The sequence below is a fragment of the Phalaenopsis equestris genome, unplaced genomic scaffold (assembly GCF_001263595.1).
Source record: "Phalaenopsis equestris unplaced genomic scaffold, ASM126359v1 Scaffold001236, whole genome shotgun sequence".
In the NCBI taxonomy this organism is placed as follows: domain Eukaryota; kingdom Viridiplantae; phylum Streptophyta; class Magnoliopsida; order Asparagales; family Orchidaceae; genus Phalaenopsis; species Phalaenopsis equestris.
Genome location: NW_018165675.1, coordinates 337,805 through 351,046, shown reverse-complemented (window position 1 = coordinate 351,046; position 13,242 = coordinate 337,805). Strand labels below are relative to the sequence as shown.

The 13,242-nt window shown below is 33.0% G+C and overlaps 1 protein-coding gene across 1 annotated transcript in view; it reads right to left on the bottom strand.

The window, feature by feature from the left end:
- Positions 1-360: 360 nt before the first annotated feature.
- The window catches only part of LOC110033608 (lipoyl synthase 1, chloroplastic), a 29,072-nt gene continuing 16,190 nt past the window's right edge, over positions 361-13,242 (bottom strand). The window contains exons 6-8 of the mRNA XM_020737645.1: positions 9,596-9,767; positions 9,402-9,512; positions 361-710 (exon numbers count right to left, since the gene is read on the bottom strand). Coding sequence (XP_020593304.1) covers positions 627-710; positions 9,402-9,512; positions 9,596-9,767 — 367 coding nt within the window. The 3' untranslated portion in view covers positions 361-626. The remainder of the gene's footprint in view (positions 711-9,401; positions 9,513-9,595; positions 9,768-13,242) is intronic.

Below are 13,242 nucleotides of genomic sequence, written 5' to 3'. Positions count from 1 at the left end.
GGAGGTAGAGCTGCTTCCGGATAACGGAAGTGATACAACAAGGCGAAGTGGGAGCCAGGACCTCTATTGTATCATGTCCGTTGTCTGGACGCAGCTCGCTATTTTCTCCATTGAAACAGAGCAAAATCAAGCAAGGTTGAGAATTTCTGAACAGCCTGTATTCTTTTACATATTTCACTAGACCTTCCCTTGAATGAGTAGTTCGTTGCCTTCTAAAAAATGGACACAATATTCCGACTCAATAACACCTATTAGGGCCTAAGAATGAAACAAACGCAATGATAATGTTGTTCACATAAACACTAAATATTTCTTTTCGGAAGATTCTAACAGGCTATATTGCGATGACACTAAATGCAAATAACTTACCATGGGATGAAAATTATTCCAGGAAACATAAAAGTTTTTGAAGCATAAAAAGATTTTCTAAGCTGAATTAGCACAAAAACTTTTGCAAGCACCAATGGAATCGCACATTTAGGCAAAGCAATGATGTTCAATGACAACAACAGTTTCCCGAACTTCATTAGACATAAAATAAATAATCTATCGGATTTTATAACAATTTTCTCAAAGAGTGAGTCACTGGTGTTGCTTGAAGACCATTTTGCAGTCACTAGAAGCAGCTATGAACGACTCGAAGCATTCTTGTGCTTACCTCTTACCAGATTTTGAACAAATAATTCACCCGCTCTGTAAGAGGACCGAACCTACATTCCATCAAATGAAAATGAATATAAGCAAAGTTCATATAGCAAAGCAAAGGTAGCAGAAAAAACTTGTCCTATCATTAACATGGCAACATATATAAAAGGAACATGGCAAAGTGGGGAAAAGTAGGCAAAAAAAGGGCAACAATTGCGCGTCAAAATACTGCGCTGCAGCCGTATTCGCTATGTTAACAAGCAATGGAATAATCTTAGGGAGCACCTCAAGAAGGATGTCAGGGTAGACAGACGCTTGTTTGAAATAAAAAGGCATTTGATACAAGCTACAAAAACTTTAAATTGTCTTATGAGAAATTGGCCCCTGGTGGTCATATTAAATGCTCTATAATTTATAACATTATTTTGATCCATTTCTCCTAAACCCCTGTGATTCTACACAAGAAGTATTCAAGCGTATGTGCTACAAAATGCTCATCAACTAGGCTACCTCTTTGATTCTGGGACTTGGAGAACTCCAGCAAAGATGATTATTCTGTAAAATTAAAAAAACTAGGCTCCCTCTAAGGCTGTATTTGGGACAGCATTTTGCTGGATTTTTAAACCGCATTCCCTCCCTAGCGTTAGTTGGCGTGTCCCGCGGATCTCGGTTTAAAACCAAGGACAAAATACTTTTCGCATCGGACCAGCCTCCCCGTCCCACGTTCGCCATAAAAAATGTGCAGCGGAAATAATTCATAGCGTTTGATTGGCGTGTCCCACGGATCTCAGTTTAAAATCAAGGCCAAAATACTTTTCGCATCGGACCAGCCTCCCCCTCACACGTTCGCCATAAAAAATGTGCAGCGGAAATAATTAAGATTGTCGCAGCTTAGAAGTAAAAATTGATAATGAATGAAGTTCTCATAGTCAGCTTTCAGAAATAATTATGCATAGCACTCAATTCTCATTTTTTTAATTGGAAAGTGTGCCCATGCATACAAACAACCAAATTTTTAATGATAAATTAATATATCTTAGAATAAATCAAAAATTAAAAATTAAACTGGGTGAAAATAAAAACCTTAAAAAAATCTTATTGAAAAAAATACTTCTAATTTTATTTAAAATGCTTTGATTTTATTCTTTGAATTTACATATAACACCTAAACATGCACATAAATTACACTCAAATTTCTAACATCATAAAGTGAAATAGGAGCAGAGAGGTATTTTAGATATTTATCCACAAGCAAATCATTTAAAAATGAATTATTCAAACAAAACAACTGCTTTTGAAAAACCAGCTTTAAAACAACAGATTTTCCACGACAACTTTTGAACTGAGATTTCATACAACCACAGCCGAAACAAATGCACTCTAAATCACTCCCAATTATCGCTATTTTTTTTTAGGAGGCCTATCTTGATATTCAACTATGTTGTAATCTTCTCTTCAAAATTTTCATTTATTTATTCAAATAAGAAACATTCGCCACTACTGTTGAAAATGAATTTCATATCATTTGAAAAAAAAATTGTGAAATATTGGATGTGATGTGCGAAAACACAAAACTCCAACCTTAAAAAAGTAACACTAATCGAAAAACAAATGCTCCATGAATCATGGTCCACATAAAAATGCATGATTTGTTTTATGTATTAACCACTAAATAAAGCATTCAATATTTTACGCAGTAGCAACTATGATCGTCAAACTGCAACTATTGGGAGTAAACAAATCTTAAGGAATTCATAGAGCAAAGAGATGATTTAAAATAATTTCATATTATGGCCTATATCCACCTTATAAGGAGAACGGAGAAAGGTTTCACTATACTAAATAGCTAAATAGAGAGTTTGTTATAGGCATTTAAGGATCAGTGAAAATTTTCGGTGACAAGTTATTGGGCCAACATTCTGCCATCCAAATAACTGTTCCAAAGTGTAGAGCATTGATGCATTCATTGACCCGATAGTACGGTAACTAATGTTGAATTCTTCTTATAAGTTCTTGGTTTATCATTATATTAAGTTGCACTAATCTTACAGTGATAAGACTAGCTGTCATAAATGGACATTTTGCTACAAATTTATATTATTTGGTTTAAAAAATGTCAATATAACTTATAGGTGGCTGGAAGTATAGATTGAAAATGTTATCGTCAAAAGGTCCAACTGAGCATCTTAAAGACCTCTCTGAGATGCCCCTAAGTACATGGAAAGCTACCAGGAAGATTAAAAAAAAATAATAATAAAACAAATTACATGGAACATACATATCTGGTAACACAAGATGAAGTTTGAGTTAGATGTAAAGCTACTAAATAATTTAACTCGGATAAAATCCTATACAGATGGTAATCCCAAGCATTAGTTTGAGATGCCAATAGTCAACCGAGGCTAACAAGATCCTTGAAGTACATCATAGAGAATGCTACAATCATTCAACATTCCAATTCCTGAAAACAGAGTCTTCAAACTAGATTACTTCATCCTGACCTTGGAGCATAATGCACAGTTATTTTGTAGTGAAAAAACTATCAAAATCTTCAGTATACCACTTCATTAAGTGAGTCAGTAGTATAAACTGATCGTGTACCTAGTTGCTCAGCATATAGGGGACGTATTTTGTTAACTAAATCAAAGTATTGTAACTGGCGAGGTAAGAATATATCTCAATGTATTGAATTACCAAAATTTATATCTTTCGAATCATTCAAAAAACGTTTTGTATATTAAATTTCTATGCCAGGTAAGAATATATCTAAGTCGTTCAAGAGAGCTAACGGTACCTAACACTTGTCAAGAGACCAAGTGGTGTGAAGATGCTAAAGGAAAAGCCATTATACTTGCTAAATCAACAAACCCAGGTTAGGCTCAACAAAGGCCATGCTGACCAGCAAGGAGGGCCTCATAAAAACGAAATGAGAATGATTATCTTTAATAAATATAATGAGAATTCAAGGAATTGATGCTGAATGCTTTGAAGGACTAAGGATGAAAAGCACATATAACTTCAATTAAAGAAGAAACCCACCTCATTCTTACCAAAGGAAGGGTAACACTAAACCTCATCAAAGAGAAAGACGAGACAAACTACCCACCAAGTTAATTTTGAAAACAAAAGTACTCTTAATTTGTACAAAATATGATGCTTTAAATCCTACAATTTCATGATCACTAATATATTTTACATCATGAAATATGAGAACAATCGTCGAAACATTAAAAGTCATATGAGTCCATATGAATCCATAATCATGAAAATTCGCATAGTTAAATGATATGAAATGAAATGAAATAAGCTGTTTAGCTTTTTCATTTTTATCTTTTTACATTAAATGTTTTACTGGAGAAGCTAGCCCGTATTCACTCCAAATCTTCAAGGAAAGCAACATCACAAACACTCCAAATATTCGACAATACCATCTCAAGACCCCTTCAATTTTTTAAGGAGAAGCTACCAAGACCCTATATATGCACTTAGCAATTACATTTTAAGTGATATATTTATTTTTCTTATTAGTTGTAATACTAACTTTTTTTTGTTTATGACACGCTTTTTTAGTTCATTGTTTCACTGTATAATTCCTTCTATATGTTTCTTTAACGTTCTAAGTTAGCAAGGATTCCTAAAGAATTTATACAGTAACCCTGTGATACCAAATTGAACCTCATAACCTCTTGGTGTGCCTTTAAGCATGCACTAATTTTCTCATCAAGACCAAGGGTTAGGATTTCGTTTCCAGTAAAATCAAAAGAGGATTGCAAATAGTAGTATAGACAAGATATTTGAAATAAACTAAGGAAAATTTTAAATGACTGTCCATAAGAGGTGTCCATGCCTGTGAGTTAACAAATATCAATTTGGTGCCTTAAATATCATACCTAAACATTTCTATTTTGAAAGGAATTCTCTTGATACTCTACAAAGCAACTATCTTCTAGCTAAGGTCAATCTTTCTTTCTCTAATTAATCCTTCGTTGCTATCACACAAAAAGTATTTTTCGTAGAAATTGAAAAAAAAAAATTTAGCAAAGAGATGTTCCTAAAATTCTAATCTTGAAATAAGTAATAGTGATCAAAGAAAAATGACCATATAAGTCATAAACAATGTTTTCAGAGATGGAGTCACGAGGTAGGCATTTAGCACATCAATGGGACGGCATAAGCTCTATAAATTTTATAATTTAAATATTTTATAAAAAGAGTCTGATTTAAATTCATAATAAGAAACTTGTTTTGAAATCAACTCTAAAATTCAATGTTCATATTCTAACTGAAAAACCTAATAATAACATAAATATTGGTCAGGAAATTAACAACTGAGTAACCTATTGAGAGAAATTCATATTACAGAAACATTCAAATATTAAAAAAAAAAACAAACATCCAAATTTCTAAGAACAAAGAAGCCCAAAGGATGCAATCCAGAAACAATTCTCAATTAAAATTATAATATAAAATTATGAGGATCTTTTATTTGATTGCAACTCCTTTGTTGAATGGATAGCCTCCTCTATATGATAATATCATGAAAATTGATTATAAAAAATATTGTAGTGATCTACAAGAATCAATCATAAGATAAAAGCTATCGCTAATGAAGTGCAAAAAGATTAACAAAGGAGGCTCAGAAATACTGTTCACTAGATCTCACACCAAAAGACCAAGAAAATTCAATTAAAAACAAGGCCTAGCCTACAAAGGCTCATTTTGTGATTTAATATTGATTCGTTTTATTTTTATTTTTATAAATAAACTGAAGGTTTTGAAACTTCGATTTTGAATTCAAGCATTTATGTATGGCATGAGAAGTGAGAGAACTTGCATTAAAAAATGAGGTTTATATTAAATGATGTTTCAATATTATACATTCAATTAGTGTCCACTCACCATATTCACTACATTTTCAAAATTTGAATTTTCTTAACCTATGGGGATGTTTGAAACAGGCTATTAATATCCCCCTTACGATAATGTAATGGGATTATTGTCATTTGAAAGAATTTGCGAGACCATTTACTTTGTTAATCTTCATTTACTGCTCCTTAGTAACTCTTTACATTTCCCTTACTCACCATATTCGCTACAATATTATCACTTTGGGTTTGAATTAGGTGGGCGACCATTTACTGCTCCTTAGTGAGAGAAGCTAATTACCCTAGTAACTCCTGTTCTTCACTTTTTCCTTTCAACATCATCATCCATCTTATATCCATCATTTTCACTTTCTAAAACATAGAAACCATCTTCCAAAGGCCTCAAAACACCTTAACTCCTACAAAAATTGAGTTATACCCCTTTCACAGAGTCATTACTCCGGTTTCCAAAAGAAATTCATAAATTCTATCCCACATATCCAATTGGACTAAACTTACATCCACTAATTAGCTAACAACCCAATATTTGGAGCTACTAAACATAACCCATTTCTACTAAAGATAAACTAGCAATCTATTATAAACAAAGTCTGAACAAAATCTGTCAAGAAATCTTGAAGTTAAATTTTTTGTTTTTTTTTTCACCTAACATCCCAATAAATCCCAATCCTCCCTTCTCGCCTCACTAAAAATTTCTTAAACATCAAGCACCTCAATAAATAAATTTTTTAATATTCCAATTTTATCCCACCACACACATCACCAAAGACTTGTGACATAAATATAATGCTAAAAAAGTTGCTAAATATCTTATAGATTTAATACTAAATACCTCATGGATTTAATACTTTTAATAGGTTTTGACAAGTACACCAAGAAGAATCAACAAAGATATAAAAACAACATCCACTAATTAGCTAACATCCCAATGTTTGGATATACCAAACCTCACCCATTTCTACTAAAGATAAACCAGCAATCTATTACAAACAAAGTTTGAACAAAATCTGTCAAGAAATCTTGAAGTCAAATTCTTTTTTTTTTTCACCAAACATCCCAATTAATCCTAATCTCCTCGCCTCACTATAAATTTCTTAAACATTAAACACCTCACTAAATAATTTTTAATATTCCAATTTTACCCCAGCACACATCACCAAAGACTTATGACATATAAATATAATGCTAAAAACACTATTAAATACCTTACAGATTTAATACTTTTAACAGGCTTTGACAAGTACACCAAGAAGAATCAACAAAGGCATAAAAACAACATCCACTAATTAGGTAACATCCAAATGTTTGGATCTACCAAACCTCAAGCATTTCTACAAAAGATAAACTAGCAATCTATTGCAAACAAAGTCTGAACAAAATCTGTCAGGAAATCTTGAAGTAATTTTTTTTTTTCCCACCAAACATCCGAATAAATCCTAATCCTAATCTCTTCTCGCCTCACTAAGAATTTCATAAACATGAAGCACCTTACTAAATAAAATTTTTAATATTCCAATTTTAACCCACCACATACATCACCAAAAACTTATGACATATAAATATAATGCTAAAAAAATTGCTAAATACCTTATAGATCTAATACTAAATACCTTATAAATTTAATACTTTTAATAGGCTTTGACAAGTAGACCAAGAAGAATCAACAAAGACATAAAAACGACATCCACTAATTAACTAACATCCCAATGTTTGGATCTACCAAACCTCACCCATTTCTACTAAAGATAAACTAGCAATCTATTACAAAGTTTGAATTAAACATGTCAAGAAATCTTGAAATCAAATTCTTTTTTTTTCCACCAAACATCCCAATTAATCCTAATATCTTCTCCCCTCGCTAAAAATTTCTTAAAAATTAAGCACCTCACTAAATAAAATTTTTAATATTCCAACTTTATCCCAACACACAACACCAAAGACTTACGACATATAAATATAATGCTAAAAATATTGTTAAATACCTTACAGATTTAATACTTTTAATAGGCTTTGACAAGTACACCAAGAAGAATCAACAAAGACATAAAAAAAAACATGCACAAATTAGCTAACATCCCAATGTTTGGATCTACCAAGCCTCACCCATTTCTACTAAAGATAAACTAGCAATCTATCACAAACAAAGTTTGAAGAAAATCTGTTAAGAAATCTTGAAGTCAATTTCTTATTTTTTTTCACCAAACATCCCAATTAATCCTAATCTCTTCTCACCTCACTAAAAGTTTCTTAAACATCAAGCACCTCACTAAATAAAAATTTTAGAAATTCCAATTTTACCCCACCACACACATCACCCAAGACTTATGACATACAAAAATAATGCTAAAAAACATTGCTAAATACCTTATAGATTTAATACTTTTAATAGGCTTTGACAAGTACACCAAGAAGAATCAACAAAGACATAAAAAAAACTTCTTCGAAGAAAGAGATAACACAGTCATGCTAGTGTTGACCTCATTTCTAGTGAGGTCTTGGTCTTCTACTCTTAGAACCTAAGCAGATTGGCAAGCTAGCGGAGGCGAAGTAATTCTAACAAGTAAACAAGGAAAAAGAAGTCAATAAAGAAGTTTAACTAAGGGCTTGTCTGGGATCACTTTAATCTTTTTATTTTTATTTATTTATTTTTTTTTTTGTTTTAAAACTTGTTTCTTTAGTGCATTTTTTGTATGTTTTTATATTTTATTTTTAAAAATAAATTAGTTTGTTTATAAAAATAATCAAAACATCTAAAAATTATTTTGAGTGTTTTAAAAACAACTAAACAAGTTAAATGTTACCAAAGATGTTTTGTTTTAACTTTTACATCCAAACATATACAAAACAAAATAAAAATAAAAAAACAAAAATCAATAATCAAAAGTAATCACAAATAGTCAGAGAGTTGTTTGAGTTGTCTTAGCATTTCCTTTTCATTTCCATGAGCTATAATAAAAAATGTTCATGCAGTTGCTTAATAAAATAAGAGGACTAAATAGAAAGCACTTAGAATTTTCTAATTATGTAATCTAAAGTTCACTTAATTTATAAAATGCCTATTAGGTGTATCCCCACAAGACAAATGACCACAAGATTGTCCAGCGACAATTTTGGCATGCTCCGTGCAAGCTAAGAAAATGCATTTTAAAGAACTGGTTATGACACAAATACAAAAAAATCATGGTTAATTGTAAGTAATATTAGATGGATAAAATATTCGACGAGTTCACTCAATAGTGACAATTATGAGTTTATGTTCACTTTAGATTTCATTAGTTGGGTTGCTGTGGATCTGCATTCTCCCGTTTGGTGGAAATTCATCTTATGTCCATCAACAACACATTACACTCATGGCATTTTGCATCTCATATAACTCAACTCTTCTGTATGGATAAAATTTAATATGTATCATCATTCCTACAAAACAATCATGTCATTTTGCATCTCATATAACTTAATTCTTCTATATGGATAAGACTGAATATGTATCATCATTGCATTTCGGAGACATGTGGAACAGTTTTTTCAGAGATTCAAGTGGTCAGGAGGAAAATATGCATAATCAAACAGCTAGTAGACACAATATATTTCCATTCTACTAGGCTCTCTTTTTACAAGAATGAAACCTTGTCCTCACATTCAATAAGATAATTTTTACTCCTAAACGGTTCAAGACTTCGTGTAAAAGTATAATGACCAAAATAAGCATCAACAAACTGGAGTAAATAAAGCAACAAAAAGCCAACCAACACAGAAATTCTCTTTCAAGCAGAAAGTAAATCTCGGGAAAACTGGTGATGTAGTTCACTAATTTGTAAGCTGTATATAGATAAGGAAAAAAAAAGAACAAAAGAGAAAAAGCTGGTTTACCAGTGGTCCACTAGCAACATAACAGAAACCAATAGACTCTCCATAGTTTTTCCAGAAGGCAAACTTCTCAGGCGTCACATACTCTTTTACCGTGAGGTGTAAGGGGGTAGGCTGAATGATATTGCAAAAGTTAATACAAGAAACTGTAATTTTCATAGTATCATTGAAACAAAATATTTTGGTGATTAGCAAACCTGTAAATACTGGCCCAATGTCAGAATGTCAACACCGATAGTTCTCAAGTCGTCCATAGCTTCCTTTACTTCATCATCAGATTCTCCTAGACCGAGCATGATAGAAGACTTTGTAATCATCCCTTCTTTGCAAAGTTTCCCATGCTTTAGAACAGACAAACTCTGGTCATACCTGATATATATATCATCACCACCACCAATAGCCTAATGCCCATTATTTGGTTGGTTTTAAAAGTAAACAATAATAAGAGCAGAAGAATAAACACTCAAATGAAAAGAAATTTTGACCAGATAGCGAAAACTAGATAATGTTTCAAAACCAATACATTCAAAGTAATTTAACAAATGCACATACAGTCAAGTTAACTGAGCTGATTTGCTCAGGTGATCCTCTTCCCTGTTAATAGCTACAAAAATCTGCATGTAAAAATCCCCTAGTCTGATATTATTCATACAAAACATCACATTTGAGTGGGATATGTCCAAACCGTAGTAATTCAAAGAAAAGTGAAAAGGCCAAGAAATCAGATGAGATAGAGGAAGCAAATCCACTAAAATCAAGCTCAGATGATAAAGTTGAGCAGGGGGAAAAAAAGTAATAAAAAACTAAGCCCTCTGCTCTGGAAAAATTTCTTGATCGATTTATCTGAGAATTGATGAAGATTTTCAGTTATAAGGATAGGCGATACACCATACCTAAAAAAAATCACATTACATATAATATTGTGAATTGGTTCTGAAGTCATCTTAGGCTGTATCCACTATGTGAAGTAGTCGATTATCACAATTATAAATCTCGTTTGCCCCTTAGCAGTGGAAATGAGCCAAGTAGTTCCATTCCCCAGATAGTGAATGGGCAAGGACAAGCACCATTAATAATAATGTACAAAGTGGCTTTTCCTGGGTCTTTTATTTCTAGTACATGATGCCCACCTTCATAAACTCTAGAAGTGAATTCACCCAATTTGGTTCATCTGAAAGGCCGACTTCAATTAATTCCTCTTCTTAGATGATTAGTCAGGTAAGCTCAATAGTTGGTCATCATTCCCCGCCTTGGAAAGAAGGTCGGCCAGTTCATTCTGCTCCTTGGGGATCTACTCAAATTTGCAAAATTTAGGGGGCGTTTGGCTGCCTCATGGATTTAACGTAAGTAGGATTTACTATATCCGGTAAATCCGGATTTATTAAATCCAAATTTTATGTTCGGTATCAACTTTGTTTGATGTTTGGCATTTGTTTCAGGATTTAACAATTTTGTTGGAGTGGCATGCACAGGGCCCATCCAACGAAGCTAAATAATGTCTGCAGTATTGGGCAGAAGGAGTAGCATGCACAGTCAAAATATGCAGCTAAAAGTTCGTCTTCACAAAATTATCATGGAGCTGAATATGCTTTCATCCTTCTGCAAAATCTCAAATAAAATGACTTACAACTACATCAACATTTATAAAAAAAAATGAATAACTTTTACTGTAAATTACAACTGATGCAAAACTATGCTGATTAAACCTGACCACTTCTACCCTACTGACAGGTTACAATAGCTGCAGACAGCATGGGGAGCTTCCAACAGCATTTTAATGGCTGCTAGAATAAACTCTACAAGATCTCAAGATTTCTTGATATTATTGTCTTGGAGCATTTACATACATACCACCCAATTCCTATGTATAGCTTCCAACAGCATTTTAATGGCTGCTAGAATAAACTCTACAAGATCTCAAGATTTCTTGATATTATTGTCTTGGAGCATTTACATACATACCACCAATTCCTATGTATTCACAAATCAAAATTTTTTTACATTTATACCATCCAAATCTTTCATATCACATAAAAAAAACCATTATTGAAACTTTTAAAAGTGAAACACACCTTTCATGCAAAGGTAAGGTGATATGCATGTGAAAATTAATGTTTAGTTGTTAGATATATAAATATATAAGATTGGATGGTATTTAAGATTCTGCAAGGTTTAAATTTTTATTTATGCTAGTTAAAAAGATTTCAGTCAAGCACTTCTGAAATCTCGCAATAAGCTTGCAACCAAACAACTTCTTTCTATATTTGTGAGTTCTTTACTTGGTTCGGTGTGACAAGCTCATACCAACTTGTATCCTTGCAAAAGGCTTCCTCCTCAGCGTGTACAATCACAATTTGAAAGCGCTCACTTGATAAAGTTAAGAAAATGCAATGCATCAATTCCAAAGCTCATAGTCACTGTCATCATTGGTTTTTTTTTTCATCAAGTACTTCAAAATAGGACCCACTATCTGTATTTGTGAGATTCATGCATTTCTGGATAATGCATGATGAGGTTATCATGTTATTTATTTATTTTTTTATTAATTTGTGTTTTGAGTTCTTTTGATACGAGTTATTTTTGGTTTTGTCATGTTGGAATTATATGTAATTAAGCTCTTGATTGATTAATATGTCAGAAGAAATACACTCCATCCATGCTTGGTCAACCACTCTCTCTCCTCACCTTGAATCTTTTATTAACACTTTTCCTACACCATTTATTTCACTCTGTCTCCTACAACACCTTCCCTTGATATTTTTTTTCTTATTTTTTTCATGACTTATAGATTGCAAGCCAAACATCTGCTCTTTCATTTATACTTTCTTTTGTTCCACTCCTACCTATCCTTGACCTCTACCTATGTTTCATAAATCAAATTGATTAGATGTGAGGAAAATGAAAAAATAGAATTTAATGTCGTACATATAAAATTCAAACCATAGCAATCGCTATCGAAGCTAAATACATGACGCCCAACTGCATAATAGATTCTGTGGAAGCATCCAGAGCATCATGATCACTTAGAGTGGAATTTCCTATGATCGAATGGCGTAAGCACAATGAAAGCGATGCAATTCAAGCGCAACATTAAACATTCAAAGTGAATTTGTTTTGATCATTGCCAATCACTCAAATGACATCCACTCAAAAAATGGAACCTCGAATTTGCCTAGGAACCACACGCATATTGCATAGATCTCTACTCGCAAATTATCAATATATAATTTGAGGCAATGACCTTTAGGTAAACTACTTAAAAATCAAATTAACTCTCCCTATTTCTTCCCTTAGAAGCCACCGCCCAACTCCATCCTATTCCCAATCAATCCTAATTTGCCACTTTCATTCAAAAATAAACAAATCTAAATAAATATATATATATATATAATAAAAAATAAAAAAACTAATCTCAACACCATCAATTCTCACAGCTACCATTTGAGCCCTTCATCTTTTCCTTACACTCTCTCCCGCATAGTCAGATGAAAACCCTCCCCCTTGCTTTCGCCATCCCATCAGCTAGACCACTCCCCATTCCTGTATGGCAACTTCCGTCCCCATGCCACCCGCGACCCAGCTTTCTCTGCCTCCCCTTTGCCGCAACCTGAGCCAAGCCAAGGTAAAAATAGCTCCACTCACGCACTCTCTGCTGAACTCGCATAACACCTCAAGCAGCACCTCTCATTGACCTCCCCACTGCAACCTCTTCCTTTCTGTTCATAAAACCGAACTCTACTGCTGGCAAAGTCTCCCCATTCCGAGCAGCATGAGACCTCTCCTGCTCTTCCTAAGCAGTAAACTCTTGCATGTAACAAACATCAAACATACTCGCGCCCCCCCC